The 20,741-nt window shown below is 35.4% G+C and overlaps 2 protein-coding genes across 2 annotated transcripts; one reads left to right on the top strand and one right to left on the bottom strand.

Annotated features, from left to right (window-relative positions):
- The first annotated feature begins 288 nt into the window (after window positions 1–288).
- Window positions 289–12,909, top strand: LOC118752953 (dromyosuppressin-like). Its single transcript, XM_036487802.1, has 3 exons — window positions 289–415; window positions 11,532–11,740; window positions 12,017–12,909. Exons 2-3 carry the CDS (start codon window positions 11,533–11,535, stop codon window positions 12,091–12,093), a joined length of 285 nt encoding a protein of 94 aa, XP_036343695.1. The 5' UTR covers window positions 289–415; window position 11,532; the 3' UTR covers window positions 12,094–12,909.
- Window positions 12,910–18,435: 5,526 nt separating this feature from the next.
- On the bottom strand, window positions 18,436–20,475 carry LOC118752954 (golgin-84-like). The gene is made up of 2 exons (XM_036487803.1): window positions 18,853–20,475; window positions 18,436–18,776 (listed from the first exon to the last, which is right to left on the bottom strand). Exons 1-2 carry the CDS (start codon window positions 20,372–20,374, stop codon window positions 18,562–18,564), a joined length of 1,737 nt encoding a protein of 578 aa, XP_036343696.1. The 5' UTR covers window positions 20,375–20,475; the 3' UTR covers window positions 18,436–18,561.
- Between the last annotated feature and the right edge of the window lie 266 nt (window positions 20,476–20,741).

Here is a 20,741-nt window from a genome sequence, read left to right as displayed (position 1 = left end):
AACACATTTATGCTGTTGCGTGTAAAGTTCCTGCATTGTTGTTACATACTGCTTACATACATATGTACGTAAACACATACACACGTGTACATATAGAAAGCCACGTACCGGGGGCGTATGAGCAACTACCCACTTCACTGTTCTATGGCAAATAATCAAAATCGCCGCTGGAAATGTCAGCCAATGGGAATGCTGTGTATTTTCTTCCAGTATCCAAACTCGCAATCGTTGCATATAAAAGCGCGCATCCTGTTGCAGTCGACATCATTCAAACAAAGTGTGCTGCTACGACACAGTTGCAATATCTAATAAATACAAACAGCATCCAATTGACTCGTTGACGGAGCCAGCAACAAGTGACAGTTAATTTTGAAATTTTGTTAGTGAAATTCACAACAACAAACAAAATCAACAGGTGCGTAGAGGATAAAATATTTTTTCTCTTTGCTTTATTGGGGAAGTAAGCCGATAAAAGTGTTGAGTGAAAGTGTTTTTAAAGGGACATTGTGGTACAAAAAGTTCGCGTAGGTTTTGACTTATGAACATATGAAGTTTTCGAAAACTTGTACATACATACCTACATATACATATATCTACATACATCGGTATTAAAGAGAGAGAAAAAATTTTAACTAAATAAAAAAATGTATGTATGTTTTCTGAAAAAATACAAAAAGTCAAAAAAATTCAAATCTGGCAGCATTAAAACTTCGCATGTTAGTTGAAAATTTTTTTTATTATTTTGCATATATCCGACTTTTTTTTAAGTATCAGTGCTATATACAAGCTGCCAAAAGTATTTGCCCAGAGACAACAATTTTTTTATGCAGAAATTTTTATTAAAATTTTTTCCCGCAAGTTTTTTATTAAAATATGGTTAGTTATACAGCAAAAAACATAGAAATCCAATTTCTAAACTTTGCGCAAAACTCTAGAAAATTCAATAAATGTTCATGCGAATTTTCCACTCTTTGATCAGATATTTTTTTAATTTTTTGACTATACAGTTTTGTAGCCCGTTGATGCAGTTTTGTAGCCCGGCTAATGTATTCTCAAAAAAATCACATTAAAAAATTTAAAGTTTGCATGGAAATTTATTGAATTTTCCTGAGTTTTGCACAAAGTTTATAAATTAGTATTTTTATGTGTTTTTTTTTAAGTATTAACCATATTTTTATAAAAAACTAGCGAAAAGAATTAGTTAAAAATTATTGCATATGTTGTGAAAAATTCTCTGGGCAAATACTTTTGATAGTTTACATAAATAAAAGTTAAAATAAATTTGACTCGCTTTATTTCGATAAAGTTAGTCATTTTGTAAAGCACTGAAAATATGTCTGTGTAAAAGTTTTTTATAATTTGAAAGCATTAAATACGAAAAAAATACTTTTAAACCCTTATTTCCCTAGGTTAAAAGAAAAAATTAATTATTTTGTATATTAATTTAATATATATTTTTCTATTACAAAATTAAGTTCTATTCCAAGTTAAGTTTATATACTCGAAAATAGCTAAACTTTTTCTAAACTTTGAATATTTTTATGTAAAATATTTTTCAATTTCCAGTTTTTTTTAGTTACTTCAAAATTGTGAAAAACGTGCTTGAAAATATTTAACATATTTTTTTTTTTTATAAAAACATCACTACTTTTATGAAACTTATTTTTAAGTTCACAAATTAAGGCTTTTAAGTTTTTTTTTATTTCAAGAGCTATTAATTTAAAAATTTTATTTTAAACAGTTTCACATAGTTTATGGAAAAAAATTTCAAGTACATATTTCGAATATTGTTCCGTAACTATAGACTAGGAGACTTATTCATAAAAAATGAATTAGCTTTACAAAACGTTTATAAATTGAAAAATTTTTATTTTTTTGCATACATATCTAAAGTTATATATTTTCCGACTTAACATTTTGGTTCCATTTCATATCTTTTATGTATTTTCCCATGGTAGTCTATTTCACGATTTCATATTTTTTTAATTCCCATCTTTCTGAGAGCTACATTGTTTCTTTTTCGACTTTGTATTTATTTTTATATTTGGGAGTACGTGAGTTATTGCCCTTTACACCTGCAAAACGGCCATAGACAAGAAATATTTTCTCAAAGCTCACTTAATGCACTGGATGTAAGCAGCATCAACTTCTCTCACCATGCGGGCATACCAGTGTCTTCCTGGAAATCTTGGCATAAAGTCATATAAAGCTCGTCGACAGAACCTACTTGTAGAGCAGCCCGACCAACCCGGCCCATCATCGCCTAGAGAAGGTTTGACTACATTGCCGTCCATTGTATTGTTCTCATGTCCCTTTTAATCCGTTTTAAATCTGTCAGATTGTTGGGTGTGAAAGAGCTCAGATGTTCGTCTCCCAATACATCGCGGCCAAATGTTTAATACATACCTAATTCTTGCAAAGGCGGGCAGAAGCACAAAAAGTGTTTCACCGTCTCAAGCGATGCTGTGAAAATCTTTTTTAAAGTCACCAACAAAATCTTAACGCCATCTTTAAGTACAGTAGGTAGGATGCCATCCGGCCCGGCGATTTGAAACTGTCAAGATATTCAACAAGTCCTGGCAACAAACCAGTTGTACCTTGACACAGCTGATTTCCGGCGAAGTTAGTCTCTAGAAGAAGAAAGAGAGACTAAATCCTACTCTCCATTAAAGAGCCATTAGGCCTCTTGATTGAACCCAGCTTTGTGGTTAGGCCCTTCTTAAGAACTTTCACTCGCCTAGCCGCTTGACCCAAGGTTTCAATGCGGCTGCAGTATTCTTTAAAAGAGGCCCTCTTTGCAGAACGAATTAGCCTCTTATACTTGCTTTGCGTGCAGCGAAAGCGTTCCGAGCCTATTTAAAAATTAGCTTTTGGGGCCCAGTTTAGAAGTTGTCACCAACTTATGAAGCTCTTTGCTCCACCAGGGAAGAGGCCTACGACTAGTCGGTGGACGAGACGGACAAGCCTTATCCAAACTGAAACGTAGGGCAGCGGTTAAATTAACCACCGTCTCATCAATGGCTTGTCTGGCTCCTATCCTAGTTGGCCTCTTGGTATGGTTCCCAAGCTGTGCCCTAAAACACATCCAGTCCGTTTTTTTTTCAAGTTTCGCATTGGCGCAGAGTAAATAGAGCCCTCGCCAAGTTTAGGACGGACCACCCTAACCGAGAGTTCAAAAAGGATAAGATCAATCACTTCCTCCTGTCTTCTGGGCGTAACAAATGTTGGCTTAGTGTCCACATACATGACACTCAGCCCACTTGACAGAATATACTGCTGCCCCTGATTTTATTCTGGGCATTAGCATCAACCCGACGTATTCCACAACATAGCTTATCCATAGTGCCTACGATTTTATATTGAATCTCTTCGCCTTTGGCATTGCATATTTTTCGGTCAAAATTTTATTCTTTTAGAGATTTTTAGCGCGAAGATTTCTAGAATCCCACTGCCCAGGTATAGCCTTAAGTGAAAACGGATCTCAACATCGATTCACATTAAAACCCTAGTCCAAATATGACCTTTGGTGTAGAGTAGCATTCGGAGCTAGCAAACCGGAAATCAGCGGAATCAGAATGCGGTTGCAGTGTAAAATGTGTAAGCTGTCCTAAACCACAAGCCATCCAAAATGAAGGGATTTACGCAAGTGTTTTTACAAGCTACTCCCACATACAAACAAATGTACATCAAATTATCATAATCGGACGTGAGCATTAGTGCATATATGTACATATGGCAATACACGGCGCATATGGCATTCCATTCGAAACGTGACAAATGCCTACAAGCTATCTAACAAAATTATTTCTGGCGTTATGCATTCTAAGCCTTTTTTGGGCAATTAAAACACGCAGAGAATTACATGCATAGGTGTGTAATAATGTAACATGCACACTAGATATCGTCTAGCACATCGTCTTCAAAAGAGACACAACTCAAAATTACCCGTTCGGCTGAAAATGCGAAAAACTATTTCTTATTGCTTATTGCTAATCATGTGAATAAGGAAGACTTTACCTTAGGTTTTTTCAGCAAATTATTACAAAAATTTTGTCCAGCTTTTGCCGAAAGGTAAATAAAAGCTCTGTGTACATTTTTGGTGCATAATTGCAAAAATGCGAAATTTTGAGTTGTGTCACTTTTGAAGATCGCGTGCGATATGTACTAAAATCGAATTTTAGTCGACACAGTTAATGATATTCAATTTGGACGTTGAAGGTATGCGTGGCATTTTGGCTGCAGGTTGGAAGGTTGTGAATTCAATTCTAATGCAACGAATAACGGTATAATGGAAATTAGATTAAAAAAAAGCAAAGTGCAGATTCTTCATAAATTACAGTTATGAAAATATGTTGGCAGAAATTAGTTGGCAATCTGAGGCACAGGTCAATAGTAAAACTCTTATTTTTTTAGATAAAAATCCAGACACACACTTATGTAAATTCCCTTGGCACTTCAAATTCCATATACATATGTATGTATGTACGTATGTACACAGATTAAATTAACCCCATTTCACCAGAACATCTAGGAATTTTTTTTAAGCTAAAACACAGTCTTAACACTCTCTGCACAATTTACCTCCTCTTTAGCCAATTTATGAACAGCTGCCACTAATTCCCGCTCATATCATTTGCAAATCTCTTCATAGAAACGCCACAAGTATGCATTTTCAAAGTATTTAGCATTCACGATCACTAAGCCAACCGGTGATTTAACGGCTAATGCGCCATAAAGTATGCAACATTTTCAGCTTTTTACGCGCCATCATTCATAAATCTTCAGATTTGCCTGTGGCATTTACTACAAAGTAAGACTTTATTAAGATGATTGCAAAATTTAAGTTCCTTTTCGCATATTGTTATTATCACCTGGTTTGTGGTGCTTTGTTTGCACTACTCGTATCCCCTCTCTTACATTACATACATACATATGTACCTGCGGAATGCAGCACAACAACAAATTGCTAGCAGTCGTGATGGTAATTTTTATCTATTATGTTGTTATCCTGTCGCTTTAAAGCTGTGATAAGTTACTGCTAGCGAAGTGCGTACGTTTCATACATATGTATGTATGTATGTATGTGTGTATGCACTAGGTATACTTCATTGTGTACATACATATGTACATACATACATACATATCTGCAAGTACCACAGCGTTGTTCTTTATTTGCCAGCTGTCAACAAAAGAAAACTTAACTAGTACCTTGTATGCAATTGTACAGCTTACGGCATACCCTGCTGGAAAAAAATTAAAAACTAAAAAATATTTTATGTATTTAGCAAATAGGCTTAAGTAATTACCTAAATATATCAAAACATGCCAAGATTTAAGTACGTTTTGCAAAGTGGTGTTCGTTATATACAGATAAATGTTACCAAAACTATTTTTCAAAGATATATAAATAACACTGTGCAACAACAAAACAAAAACCGGGATTTTCTCACAAAAAATTGGTCAAAATTTAGTTTATGCTGTTTTTTCTTCTGGGCATAGATTTTTAGATTTAATTTACTTTACTTTAACTTTTACGTTAAAGACATGAAGTTTTTGCCTGAGAGGACCCTTAGTAAAATTTTCTGAAGAATAATTTTCTAGAACTTAACAATCCTGTAATGAACTTTCAAACGATATTTTCAGGCGTATAATGAGTTAAAATATGGGTTAAAATATTCTGCGACAATATTTCCCACGCATTTCTATTATATACGTCCTAGTCTTTAATTTCGCTCAGACATTTATTTGATAAATTTTTCCCCTTTTTTGAAAACTACATAGGCCGAGACGTGGTAAACTTTAGTAGGCCATAAAATAAAAAGAAACGAGCTAACTTTTGCAAAACAACCGAGTTTTTGATTGCTGGATACGTATGTATAACTACAGTAAATATTATCAAACTCCGGCTGTTTTAAATTGCCATAAAATTGTCGCATAGTGTAATTTGTGTGCGCTACATAAATAAGCAACAAGTAATTTTTTAGCAAAAAACACAACCGACTTCAATTCCCATATACAAATTTTGGAGTACCGTTACTTTCTTCATGATTCAATGATCCGATTTAAACTAAATTAGTATGGGACCACCCTTTTTTAACGATTTTTTATGAGTCTCCACATTGCATTTTTTGGAGCTTTGGAAATTGTCTCCGAAAAAGTGTTTTTTCCCCATAATATTATTCTTGATAAAAAATGTAAATTCGCAAACAAAAGTATTGAAAATGGAAAAATAATATAAATTTCAATCGATATTTATTAAGCCACATGGTCCTCTATAACTGCTGAAATCCTTGCCGTCCTTGAAGCGTCTAAGATTTCCTCTTTCAATTCACTCTTGTTCTATATATGCCCTGCAAAAAATTGTGCGACTAATCTCTAAAGAGAGTATTCCGAGACCACTCTCAATCGGGTACAATTGGGCATTAATTAGTCCCAACTAGTCTCATACAGGTACTAATGGAGGTCAATTAGTCTCGACTCATCCCTTATGGGTATAATTGGAGAACAATTAGCCCCCAACTCATCTCTAACGGGTACTATTAACGATTTAATGATTTGTACGCACTTAGTCAATGAAATTTCATGTGCGGCGTTGGCACACAGAGAGAGTATTCGCCTAACAAAACTGAGCCCCCCCGGTTCGAATCTCAGCTGGCGAAAATTTTTATTTTTATTTTTTAAAAGTGACTAGTCGCTTTTTATACCCTTTCGGATATAAATGTGAACAATTAGTCTCTTCATAGGACATGCCCGAACAAAAGCGATCAGTTCATTCCATATAAAGAGATCAAAAGTGGTATTAGTCGCATGCTCCTTTGCGATTGCTCCCGGAGTCATCCCGGATTAGTCCCATTTTTTGCAGGGTGTACATGTTTCTTTAGAATTGCCTACTTGCACTTTATTAGATTCAAATATGGCCCATTTGACAGCCACTTCGAAGTTGCTATTGTCCTTTAGATTCATATACTCCTTAAACTGTTTTGTAGAGAAGGGAGAAAGGTAATGTTATTATTTAACATTTAAAGTGTTTCTTGCGAACTTTGCACTATGGCATGGCGGAGAGTCACCTTGAAAAATAGGACAACGAACCATATCGATCCTTAACCGGCAAAAAAGCGTAAGCGACATTTTTTTCAAAATTTTATTTTTGGTGCCGAAATACATCTAGATGCTCTAGGGACATTTGGCTTGGTGGCAACTTGTGTCGAAACTAACTCGAATACACTAATTTTCAATAATGGTAAACTTTCTAAGAATCGAAATCATTCAAGCCTTTATGAATTAATACCCCCCATTTCTTCATTCGTCACAAAATTTTCAATTATTTTCTTTTCTATGCCTGAATGTCCGCCTTACTATCTGCGAAAATATTCATCTGCGATCTCGTCTCCTTAATCAGACCGATCTTGGTATGGGCGTATGTATGCGTCTCATTCTATTTCCCTCGATCAACTTCTAAGATTCATCAACGTTTAAATTTGCCGTAAGTGCATTGATGCAACTTGGAACTCAGTCCATATTTATTCTCTTTGGTCAGTTGCCTATAAACTGACCGAAAATCGCAATAGAATCGCAACCAATTTTAGCGTTCAATCAGATTTGACAGTTCACGGTTTTTAGAATTTCTTGCAGGGAATCTTCTGCATTTGCGCGCTGTTATATGTATGTATGTATGTATGTATGTTTCATGTTGTGTATAATATCCTAGCAACATTTAACTACGACAAATGGTGCCTAAGAAGACTTGTTCACCTGCAAATGCTAAGCTTCTTTACTACGCCTTCTGAGTGTCAGCTCTTTCCGGAATGCATTTCTGTGCTAGCTCACATTGTACAAGCTTTCGCGCCAGAAAATATACTTCATGCAATCGCTTGCTCAATAACAGCAAATAGTTTTCGTATACAGACGTACATATGTATGTACACACATATTGCTTGCAAACACATCATCGACATCAGTCTTCATTTGATGGATCATTTATACTTTGATGTGTTGGCATTTGTTGCACTCGCAGTTAATACAATACAAACATAGACGCACGTGTGTAAGGGAATCATAATCGCCTACATATCTTCATATGGTGCAGCTACATATATATCTGACCTTATATATGCGTATGCACATACATATGTACGGTGGCGGAAAATAAATCGGGACGCGACATTTTCACTGTTTTGACTATTTTTCTATTGTTAACTTAATGTTTATTGTTTTTTTTTGAGTGAAAGTATATATCGCTCACTATCTAACAAAAACCATCTAAGTGAAAATTTCAAACAAAATTTAAAAAAATTAGACGAATTTTCACAAATGTTCTCAAGAGATTTCATACTTTTTATTCAGAATTAAAAAAAATCTAGTTACCAATGCAGTTTTGTAAGCTCCAAATTCCAAAAATCAACTTCAATACTACAAAAAAAAAAATTCAAAACTACAAACTGCTCACCAAAATTTTTTCTAAAACTTCTGATTGAAAAGTTTAAATTTTTGTACAAAATTGGAAGTTCAAACTAACCTGGATTTTGTGAGATAGTGACCTATACCTTCATAAAAAATAATAAACATTAAATAAGAGACAGAAAAAATGCCAAAACTTTTTAGAATTTCGCGTCCCTGTTTATTTTCCCGCCACTGCATGTATATGTACATATGTATCAATGTGCGTATTAGCATCCTTAAACCTGCATAGTTGCCTTTGCTTTCATCTACGCATTTGCTCATCCTGTTATTTGATTGTTGCGGAAATTTAATTTTTAACATTTTTGCCTGATAATGTGATAAAATCTAGCTGATGAAGAAAATCTTGTATCTACCAGCATAACCATGTTAAATATGAGTAGAATAAAAAGTGCTAAATTTTCTCGTTGCTTGAAATGCATGCTTGAAATTAGTCATGGTTTTGAAGTTAAAAATCGCTACCCATCTTACTGCATAGAAGCAAGTACGCATCCAGTCCCCTTATATTTGAAACTTATATGTATGTATGTAGGTACAAATTTGTGGAAAGGGACCCATAACAAAAAGTTTCACTCCAACTATTTGCTTCACTATTATTTTATTTATTTACATATTCCCCTAGAGAAATAAGCGAAACTGAAGGTTTCTGGATGTGCAGCGAAAGTTGACTCCCATCACCGTGCAACTATCCAAGTTAAATGGAGTGCAACAACAGCAAGCAAGAAAAATGATACGCTTGTTGCGCATTTCCAAACGCTACAAAAACATTTGAAAACTAAACCAAACTACAAGTGTTTTCAGTTGCAATTAGTTGATATTGGTAACTTAAAGAAAAATAATGTTTGCTTGCGAAGAAAATGTAAACCGACAGCAAAGAAGATTGATTGAACTATTTGCACTACAAAAAAAATCTTAGCAAAAGTTATGTACATTTGCCTTAAATATGTATCGATTAAGACTCAACGAGTTGATATAAAGAAGGAAGAACTTGCCCTTCAGCAGATGGTTTTCACGAAGAACATTTTCATGCCAGAATCACCCTCTGAGGTTAGCGTTTTCTGTCGAAGGACGACAAAAATGTATTAAATAGAATATCTCACTCCCAATTCTACAAAAAGGGCTTACCAATGCATCAATTCACCAGTTTTTAGCTCTGCAATAAAAGCGACTCAGACTTCTCGAGTCAAGAGCTCCTATTGCTTGACATACATAATGAAATATTGGAAACTAATCATTTGCAAATCGCTCATTTACTTCAATAGTGTCGTTTCGAGTTCACCCAAACGACTTCACCAGACCAACGTCGTTACGACGCTGTGTGGCAAATTGGGTAGTAACTGCACTAGTAGGTTTCGACTGCTATGTAGGCGGCAACCTTGCGGTCACGCTCTTGGAAATTGTATGTATGTATACAGCAGTGATACCAACCGGGGGGGGGGCAAATTCCCCGATTTCGATGGAATTTGAATTTCTCGGTGTGATCGGGGAATGACGTTAGATTTGGGGGAATTTAATATATGTACAAACGATTTTGATTAAAAAACATTCCTATTGATGATAAAATTGCATTTATAAATTACAACTTGTAATACCAATCTCTCATTTTGTTATTACGGGTTTGAAACATTACGTAATTGCCTCATGCAATCGTGTGAATATTAAAGTAATTACAACCGTGCATAGCGACCAGTGTTGCCAGCTATTTTGTAGCTAAATTTAGTTATTATTTTCGACGTTTGGCTTAGAAATTTCGCGTTTAGCTATTAGCTACTTTTTAAGTTTTTTTTTTTAAATCGCATTAGCTGTTTTAGCTACATTGTTTTTTTTTGTAATTTCCCTATTTTTGCACAGAGTTTTACTATTTCATAATATATCATAAATTTCAAACGGTACGAAAATTGTTATATCGATTACACCGTGCGACAGAAACAAAAAAAAAATCGAAACACACGAAGCAATCTTACGTCAGGTTTTGTAAAGGACTTTTCAAAGATATGATTACTTAAAAAATTTTTTAAAAAAATTCAGTGCAATGTAGAATTACAACACCAGATGAAAGAGAAGATTATGTGGATTAAATTTTTTTTTTTGTGGTTTACAAGGACGAATAGGTATTGAAAATGCGCTTTTAATTAATTTTATTTTTTTAAGCTATTAAAGTTAGAAGGATATATCGATTGATGAGTGGAAGATCGACCTATCTCGGCAGCCAGTTCGAAAACGCCCTATCTCAAAAAACTTTTCAAGTACGCCTATTTCAAAATTTTATTTGGAAAACATTCTATCTCAGAATTCGGTTCAAAAACGCCCTATCTCACTTCAAAATGTATTTAAAATGTGTTTATATAGGGTGTTTTTGAATCGGCAGCTGAGATAGGGCGTTCTTGAAACGAATTCTGAAAGTTTTTTGAGATAGGTCGATCTTCCACTCAGCAATCGATATATTAATTATAAACAACCGCCTAGTTTTGTTTCCACCGTTTTCCCTTAAATATTGTAATACTTATCTTCACTGGTTCGTCGAAATGGAAAGGAAACTGTGAAACTAAACCAATGATATTTATATATTTTAGAAATAGATTTGCATATTTGAGCTAAAATTTTAATAATATTTACTAGTCAAAATTATAAGGTATTTTAGTACTTCAATTCAATGCAAGAAGTGCTTTAAATTTGTAGCAAAATTCATTTCGGGGGAATTTCATTGAAAATAGGGGGATTTTTTAAGGAATTTCGTGGAGTTAGCCCTAAAAGAGTTGGCATCCCTGGTATACAGAGTTGTCACTTATTTTGAATGCAGATATGGCCCGTCCACATACAACTTTGGCGTCGCTTCAACGCATTATAAAAAATTCAATTTTTTATGTATTTTCATGGGTTCAGCTCACGTTAATCTTAATATTTTAAAATAATAAATTTTATAATTCCGATGGAAAAACAGTACCCTTTTTTTTTTGGTGCCGAAAATGATGCACCCTAATGTATACATACATATAAATCACTAAAAGAGAACACATAAATATATGATATATATAAAATATTAAAAAAATATCTCTCTTAAAATATTCTTCCAGCATGTCCAGCCAAATGATCGTAATTTTCTGCTTCGCCACGCTTCTGATCGCTGCAGCGCAATCCAGCATAGCCATGGCTGTGCCACCATTCTGTCAATCTGGCATGGTGGAAGATATGCCACCACACATTCAAAAGGTTTGTGGAGCACTCAACAATTCGGAGCAATTGGCTACGGCACTTAAATCGTATCTGAATAGCGAGGCTGCAGGTAAAACAACATAACTTTTAATTAAAACAATTCGGGCGAAAGCCGGCGCAGGTATCAAATATAGTCGTTTCAACTCTCTCTAAACTAAATTGACAGGGGTGTTTTCGCCGATTTCAATCATTTTCGATAATCCGCTTAGTTAGACTTAATGATATAATTGTACCAAGTTTGGTAGAAATCAATAAAGTGGTTACCGAGACAGAGCCTTCTACTTATTACATACTTTACTTGTGTACTACAAACTAACTCTCGCTTCTCTCTCTCCAAATTCATTAGCCATGCTGACCGATCAGGCGCCATTGAAGCGTTCAGATGTTGATCACGTTTTCCTGCGTTTCGGTAAGAGGCGTTAAATTCGAAATAATGGCAATGATAAAGAAAAAAATCGCTAAGCAACAACAAAAATCGATCGTTTGAAGGACTCTTTGATTTGAAACAGTCATCAAAATTTGCCACACACACACACACACACACACACTCACGCCGAAATCAAGCACGACGACCACCATGTGAATATATAAGATGTACATAAACTATATACATACATATATACCAACTACTTACTCACTAAATTTTAAAATTTTTAATGTATAATACAAAAAGCAAAAAAAAGAAAAGAAGAAAAATAATTTAACCAAAGCATTAACTTATATCTATTTATGTTATAATTTATGGCAGCAAATAAAATTGCATATGCAAAATATGCAAGCAAAAATATATTTTTAAATGATTGAGATATAAACATTATGTATGTATCTACTATGTATTATACAAACTCTCGAGTTGATCTCTTTTTAGCTTTTAATTATTTTTTCTGTACATCTGGAATATACTACTGTACACCAAATCACCAAGAAAAGTATGGGAGCTCATAAAAAATACACAAAACAAAAAAAAAAAATATTTTTTTAAACAAATCGTAATTTTGTTTTTGTAATGTATAATTCTTGTTAGGCACAGAAACACCACAAATCAGATATATAAATTTAAGAAATATTCTACCACGAGGGAGCGGAGACAATGGAGCATAAATGTATTTATAAATAAAAAGAAAAATATAAACATTTGTACTCACTATAAAAAGGTATCATAAATACTTGTACTACATAATATGCATTAATAAATAGCTATGTATGGATGTGGTTATGTATATAGGGGAAATATGTGTTACATGATGCAAAAATGCTTAGGCGCATAAAATGAATTTGCATATTTACCAAAAAAAAAAAAAAAAGTTTTCAATGCAGACCCGCGAATAAAAATGTATGTATGTAATTTTCAACACCTGCATACTGAGTGTTAAAAAGTTTGATTTACAATAAAGAAAAATTGTTTTCCTCTCGAATGTTACAAAAAAAAAAATTCAACGAATGAAATATTTTCTTAAGTTTTTTGCTTCTAAATAATACCGAATTTCCACTTGACATTGAAATTACAAACAATTTGCGGTATTTTAAAAATATCATGTTGAAACAGATTTAATTAATAACATTACCATTATTTTTTTAAAGACCAATAAAATTTTTGTCATCTAATGGTCAGCGAAATGTCGGTATAAGTCTGGTAAGTGCTTAATACTTCCATACAGTATTTTTTAGTATTGATGCTTTCCACTTCAAGATAACCGGTCAGGTATGGGCATGCTTTTTAATTTCGATGAAACTGAAATATATTGTTTGTTGGTCCAACTAATGAGGGTCGTATTTTTTTTCACTTGAAAAAATTTTTTGGCCTATTTTACTTTTCACATAACTTTTTTAAAAATTAATTTAATTTTTTTTTAATTAAATGAAATCGTTGGTAATAATATCACCAGTGTGAATACGGCGAAAACTTGCGAACATAACATGAGTGGAGGCTTGTGAAATAGGAGTGAGGTTAAGTAATAGCTGATTCTCTGTAAATTGTGCGATAACATAAAGTTATATAAAAGTTATTTTATTGTAAAGAAAATAATAATAATAAATAATAATCTTTAATTATTGACTACATTGTAGTAAATATATAAGTATGCACCTCCAATATGTGTTTTTTCTAAAAAAAATTATATCTCCGAAAAAAAAATTTGCGCTACTAAGGATTCAGCTCAATTGTAGTTCAAAGTACCTATTTTCTTGTAAAAAAGTATGAAAGAAAAGTTTTTGCAAAATTTAATTTCGAGAAAAATTTTCATAAAAACAAAAAGCGAAAATTTTACCATTCGATCTTCAAGTAGCAAACAATTACTAACATTTTAGTGAAAAAATTAGTGAGATCTATTCGTTTTTAACAAACATATGGATATTTGAAAAAATATTCATAGGTATCGATTTTCATCTAAAAAACAAAATAGCTTAAATATAAGTCAGCCAAAAAATTTTTTTTACCAAAAAAAAATGTTACACGAGTCTCATTATTTGGACCAATAAATAACATACTTCAGTTGGAAGGAAATTAAAAATCATGCCCGTACGTGATCACTTGTCTTGAAATAGAAAGCCAGCATCCCATTGATAAAAAGAACACTACCGGTAACGAGAACTATGACTCTCGTTGGCACAGAGGTCAACACTGTGTGCGAAGTGAGATTTTTGGGCAATACGTTCGATACCAAACATCTCGATGTCCAGGGTCACAAGAGCACTAATAGTTTACAAACGTCTTGAGGCTGCAGTCCTCGGATACCCAGATGGATGACCTATGATAACCTATGGAGCGGTGGCCTAGGGCTCGAGAGTCAATGTAGTGACTGTGAGGCGCTCACTCACGACAGCAGCAATGGATGTTATTCTCGAGCTTACGCCTCTACAGATTAGCAAAGAGCAGGTAGCCAAACGATCCAAAATTAACTTTACCATAAAAGGTTGGGATAGAGAGAAAGTGGTATCATCTCGGAATATGGCCACTCAAATTACTATGATGGTTTGAATAGTAAAGCCGTCGATTTTGAAGTAGGGTTAGGCTTCTTGCAGTGAGGAAGTGACCATAGAAGAAAGAGGCCAAGGTAAGTATGTATCGCTAGAAGTTCCCTCTGATGGAAAACCATTTCCGTTGATTAATAACCCGAAGACTTGTTCAATCAATTTCGTTAGCTTGCTATTCACTCAGCGCACGTTACAGCAGTCCCAATCAAAGTACATAGATAGCTCGCTGAACTCTGGGGGGCAAATACAAAGCAACGTATGGTCACCGTCGACTAGTTGGATGCAGTGGATGACGTCAGAGACCTCTCAAATACTGCACTACGGACAACGACGGTACTACTTCTACCTTCGAACTCAGGATATCAATTCCATTTCTGGACGCCAATATCGACCAATTATCAACGTATAAAATCCGAAAGATTCCTGATTGTAGCTGCAGAATGGAACGACGATTGTTGACCGCTCAAATTATTCGCCGTCGATCGCCAACCACAAAAGCCGTCATTACTGGGAAAAGCAGAAACCGGCCCTTTTTTTGGATGATTTCTCAGGTTTCAGTAGTCAGACCTTGCGCCCAGACATCCGAGATTTCAGGAAGGTTGAGGGTGGTCATTGACATATTGGTCATTACATTTGTAAGGTAGTATGTATACATCCGTTGGGCCGATACGTAATCTTCTGGTGATAAAGCGTGGTCACTACCTTTCGGAACAGACGTTCGCTGACAAAGTCGATTGGTGTGAAAAGTGCGCGAAGGTGCTCTCGATAACTTCCGCGAAGCCGTCCAATTAAATTCAATGTTGGTATGATGATTCGCGGAAGCAAAGTCAGTAGGTTTAAGTATCAGTCTAGATAAGTATGGATAGCCGCAGTCGATGATTGTGGATACAGGGCTTTGCAGCGAGGGGCAAGACAATCGCTTATCCACTCGCATGTGATTCGCAGGTCAGAGGTTCGAGTATGTTCTGATCTGTGCACTAACCAAGGCACGCGGAGCAAACGATGTGAGGTACCAAGAGCTGCTGGTTAGCCCTCATACGAGAGATGGAGCGGTATGCCACTTGGGAGGTGGAAACATCTTGTTGAGCATCGTGTTGAACTGATCTTTTTGAGCCGTTAGGGCCGCTAGCGCTAGCACACCGAGGCCGTAAAGTACACAACATCTATCCGTTGTACAGATTACATTCCATTTCATTTATTAAGAGAAAGATATTAGTACATCTAACCAAAATATGGTGATTTCTCTGGCATACAAAGTAGAACAGCCAGCCGCAGCAGAAGGTTGCGGCGTAATCAAGGGACGAACTACGACAAATTTGGCTCACCGGTCGATACTGGGTTGGATCGACGAAAAAGGTCTATTGATCGGGTAAATTGTGGTGCATACAGCCACAAGTAATGGGGATGCCTTTTGTTCTCATTACTACAGTGAGCGTCAAAAATATGAATACCCTGACGTTTCTTTATTTATATTTTTCTCATACTCAATTTTTCTTATTTTTTACAAAAATTCAGTTTATGCAACAGGAAAAGCCAGCAGAATCAATTTCTTCCTATTTCATATCGATGGCTAAGTGGAAGATCGACCTATCTCGGCAGCCAGTTCGAAAACGCTCTATCTCAAAAAACTTTTCAAGAACGCCTATTTCAGATTTTAATTGAAAAACACCCTATCTCAAAATTCGGTTTAAAAGCGCCCTATCTCACTTCAAAATGTATTGAAAATATGCTGATATAGGGCGTTTTTAAATCGGCAGCTGAGATAGGGCGTTTTTGAAACGACTTCTGAAATAGGGCGTTCTTGAAAAGTTTTTTGAAATAGAGCGTTTTCGAACTGGCTGCCGAGATAGGTCGATCTTCCACTCAGCCATCGATATAGAACTTGTTGTTTCTGTTGCATTCACTATATTTTTATAAAAAAAAATATTATAAAAATTGGTATGGAAAATAGTAATAAAGAAAATCGTCAAATCGTCAGGGTATTCATATTTTTGACGCTGACTGTACATATATATGTATGCAACAATGACAACCGTTACTCCGGCGCTCGACGAGTTATAGACGTTGCATTCTCTGCCCTTTAATGAACTCAACTATGTTCTCTTCTTCACATAAAGACATACAGGCCGATTCTGAACAGAAACTCACTGGGAGTTTTCTCTCTTTTCACTTTCCTCGCTATCATGAATAAACATTACCTGAGGATTTTTTATATTAAATGGCGGAGTTGAGCTCTCTAAAAAGTGTCAAACAGCTTTTTCGAAGTTCGAATTTCCTCTCAAGTTTTCGGCGAAAATGCTACTCCTAAGCTCGTCTTCGAGGCGAGTCCTTAATACATTTATGGACTGGCTCAAAAATTCTACGCTCAAAATCTTCAAAACGTTGCTCCCTTACTCACAAGTATACAGGATTGGCGAGTATACAGGCGATTGGTAGATACGCAATTGCATCTACAATTACAAGTTGTATGCAACCGACGTAAATCGGTCGCAATATTCCCTCTTTGAGATACTACTGTGTATGTGTGTCAAAGAAATCCTGTTTTCTCCTAACTTGAAGTTTAAATAAATATAACCAATTATAAATTCAATGTTAAAATTGCAAACGATATGTAGGTTTAACGACTTTATGTTCGAATAGATAGTTACATATGTATATACAACAAGCATGTCTACATAAATACACTTCGCTTACACATATGTACATTACACTGCATCATCAAAAAAAGTTGCGTTTTTTCCGCCGGGATTACCAAATTTATTATATTTTAAGACGTCCACCAAAATATTTCGGAAAAATATTATGATTTAAGCGAGCTGGACCGTTTTGAAAATACCTCCAAAAATGGAGTTTTTTATGAATAAAAATAGTTTCTTAAAGAACTTTTTGAAAAAGTCCCATCAGATGACAAAACAAATTAGGCTTAAAAATTCTGCATAAAAATATTTAAAAATCTTTTCAACGGAATCGTAATAATGAGATTTTTGATGCTGTTTTTTTACTTTTTTCAAATATTGATTTACGAAAAACTTAAATAACTAAGCCGAAACTGTTCTGATTTCGACTTATAAGATATCGGTAGAAAGGTATTTTCCCACTGTTTTTATTTAAGTGGAATCCGGATCCCAATATTTTTTTTAAATACCAACAAATCTTAATTCAACTTTGAATGATATTCGTTCGTTCTACCTTTCTCTTTCATCCTTTGAATGAGTTTATAGTATATTTAATTGAAAAGATGACTGTATCTTTTAAGAACGAAATTTTAATAATGAAATATTTTTTCTTGATAACAAACAAAGTTTACAAAGGTAAGTCTTAAACAAATTTTAATTTAAATAAAGTGAAAATTATTGAGAGTGTATCCCACAGAGTTTATTAACAAAGAAATAAAAAGGGTGAGAAAATACCTTTCCAATGATATCTCACAAGTCTAAATCGGGAGAGTTCAGGCTCAGTTATTCAAGTTTTCCTTATACCAATCTTTGAAAAAAGTTAAAAACAGCATCAAAAATCTCGATTGTTACGATTCCCGCCAAATTTTTTATAAATTTTTAAAAAATATTTTTACGCAAATTTTTTAAGCTTAAACCGTTTTGTCATTTAAGCGGATTTAAAAAAAAAAAATCTTTAAGAAACTATTTTTATTCATAAAAATTCCATCTTTGGAGGTATTTTCAAATCGGTCCACCTCACTTAAATCTTAATATTTTTTCGAAATATTTTGGTGGACGTCTTAAAATATAATAGATTTTATAATTCCAATGGAAAAACAGTACCGATTTTTTTTTTGTATGGGGAATGATGCAGTCTAATGTACATATATTAAGAGTTATACCAAATTAAGTGTCTAAAAAAAAAAATAGATAGTTTTCCATGAAATGGCAAGCATGGAAACTGGTGGAAATTCCATTACATCTAGTTCGGTGATGACGATATCAACACAAAGACAACCCATAAGTGCAGCAATCCTACATACATCAGCACAAATATGCGCATGAGCGGATAACGCCGTAGAAATGCGCCCAAACGGATCCCAGCCGAATCAAGTGAGGAATAGACACGCTTAACTCGACGCGCCACACGATTATCAAAGGGATTCTCACGCATCAATAGAGGAAACTGAGCTTTTACTATAAAACGTTAAAACAAATATACTTTTTAGTATAAACACATTTTGCCGAACATATGTATGTTTTGCACACTTACCATCGTCAGTGGTGTTCGAAAGCAATGCATTACGGGAGACAGCCCTACCGCCGTGCAGACTACTTTCGAATGTATATTGCTGCTGCAGCTGATCTTGCATTTTCTCTAACTGTATACGTAGTGCATTGCGCTCGGCAGTGATGCGCTCTACAGTTTGCTGCTTATCCACCAGGGTCTGCGTTAGCGCCTTAATGCGGTCATTAAAACTATCTGATGTGATGCCGTCTTCACCGTTTTGCACGGTCATTTTGCGACGCATCAGTTCTGCACGCAGTTGTTGTAATTGTGTCTCCTTTTCTTGTAGTCGCGTAGCAGAAGCTGCCATCTGATTGCTAACCTGTTGTCGCAACTTTACCAACTCTTGCGCTTGTACACGCTGCTCTGATTCGGCGGCGAGCAACTGTTCACGTTCGGTACGCAATTCCTTTCGCAAAGCGTCTTCAGCAGCGTGTGCAGCAGCTGCCAGTGTGGTATGTTGTTCGTTTACCAACTGCCAGTCATGTCGCAGCTCATCCAATTGCATCCGCAAGGTATTGCATTCCTCTAAAGTTTGCTGGTGCTCTTGTTTCAGTGCATCGAACTCCATTTGTAGCAAACGTAAATCTGTTTCGCCCTCACTACCAGCAACAGTGGTGGTGGATGAGCCATTGGCTTTAAGTTCGGTTATGAGATTATCCTTCATTTGCAGTGCCAATTGCGCTTTTACACGGTATTCTTGCAGCTCCTTGCGCTGCTGTTCTGTTTCCTTCATTTGCATTTGTAATTTATGAGCCGCCTCCAGGTACTCCTGCTGTATTTTAGCTAAATTCGATTCAAGTTCTGAAATCGAATGGATGTATGCATTGATAGTGCTTTGGGCGCTCCCCAATTCATGTTGTGCCTGATCGCGCTCATCTGTTAATCGTTGTAGCAGTGACTCACTTTCTTGGAGTCTTTTAAGCAACAATGCTTTTTCGTTGTCCCGGTTCATTGCGTTTATGCGTGCGCGCAATTCATCACGCTCACTGGTCACTTCACTTAATGCGATCTTAAAAGCCATTAACTCTTGGCCATCCGGTGAGCTGGAGAGGAATGATCCCTCAGTGGCTACTTTTTTTAAAACAACATGCTTTGGGTTCGTTTCTTCCACCTCTATGGCCACCACAGCATCTGCATGCGAATTAATGGAACTTCGACGGGAGGAGACTGCAGAGTTTACAGTCCATTCCATCTTTGGTTTAGACTCAGAGGAATCTGTCAATATAGTGTCATACGTTGCCATAACATCACTTGTGTCTACTTTACCGCTACTTATAAAGGAGTTTCCGGCAGATATTGCCTTGGCTGGCGATAAAGCTGATTTCAAAGACAATTTACTGCTGGATAAACTGCGTCGCATCGTTTCCAAAGCATTACTTTCACCAATATCTACAGATCCAGTGCCACCAGTTGCAGTCGTAACTTGCAGCGCACTTGCTGCATTTTTATCCAATTTATTTAGAATATTTTCGGCTTTATCTGCTAAGCCTGATATCCAAGCCATTTTGTGTTGTCGTGGCGACAAAAGAGCAATTTATTATTTTTAACGAGAAGTAAACAAATATGCAAATAGTTTGCGTTCCACTTGACAACCACACATGTTTAAAGTCGGTGTTGGACTTTCGTGAAGGGAAATTTTGATAAACAGCTGATGCGTCATTAGGAGGATTTTTTGTGCATATTTGGTGTACGGTTTAGTAAGATGCCCAACTATTTCGGGCTATTCCGTCCAAAGGGGTGACCCAATCAAAAAAATAGTCTGTTCCTTTGAACTTTGGACTAAAACCTGTGGAACTGTCCAACTACACTTTTACTCTCTCAAGTGAGAGTAAAAGGAGAACAGATGCAGAAGTGAATGGGAACGCAAAAAG

The sequence above is a fragment of the Rhagoletis pomonella genome, unplaced genomic scaffold (genome assembly GCF_013731165.1).
Source record: "Rhagoletis pomonella isolate Grant_MI unplaced genomic scaffold, Rhpom_1.0 Rhpom_scaffold_01994, whole genome shotgun sequence".
Lineage (NCBI taxonomy): Eukaryota > Metazoa > Arthropoda > Insecta > Diptera > Tephritidae > Rhagoletis > Rhagoletis pomonella.
The sequence above is the reverse complement of the archived record's forward strand: the minus strand, read 5'-3'. Positions and strand labels throughout refer to the sequence as shown.

Excerpts from the sequence above, each read along its gene's own strand:
- LOC118752953 (XM_036487802.1), top strand. The coding sequence starts at position 11,533 with ATGTCCAGCCAAATGATCGTAATTTTCTGCTTCGCCACGCTTCTGATC. Across the intron at positions 11,741-12,016 it reads TCTGAATAGCGAGGCTGCAG|CCATGCTGACCGATCAGGCG; the intron begins GTAAAACAACAT and ends CAAATTCATTAG.
- LOC118752954 (XM_036487803.1), bottom strand. The coding sequence starts at position 20,374 with ATGGCTTGGATATCAGGCTTAGCAGATAAAGCCGAAAATATTCTAAAT. Across the intron at positions 18,777-18,852 it reads TTCGAACACCACTGACGATG|TAAAAGCTCAGTTTCCTCTA; the intron begins GTAAGTGTGCAA and ends AACGTTTTATAG.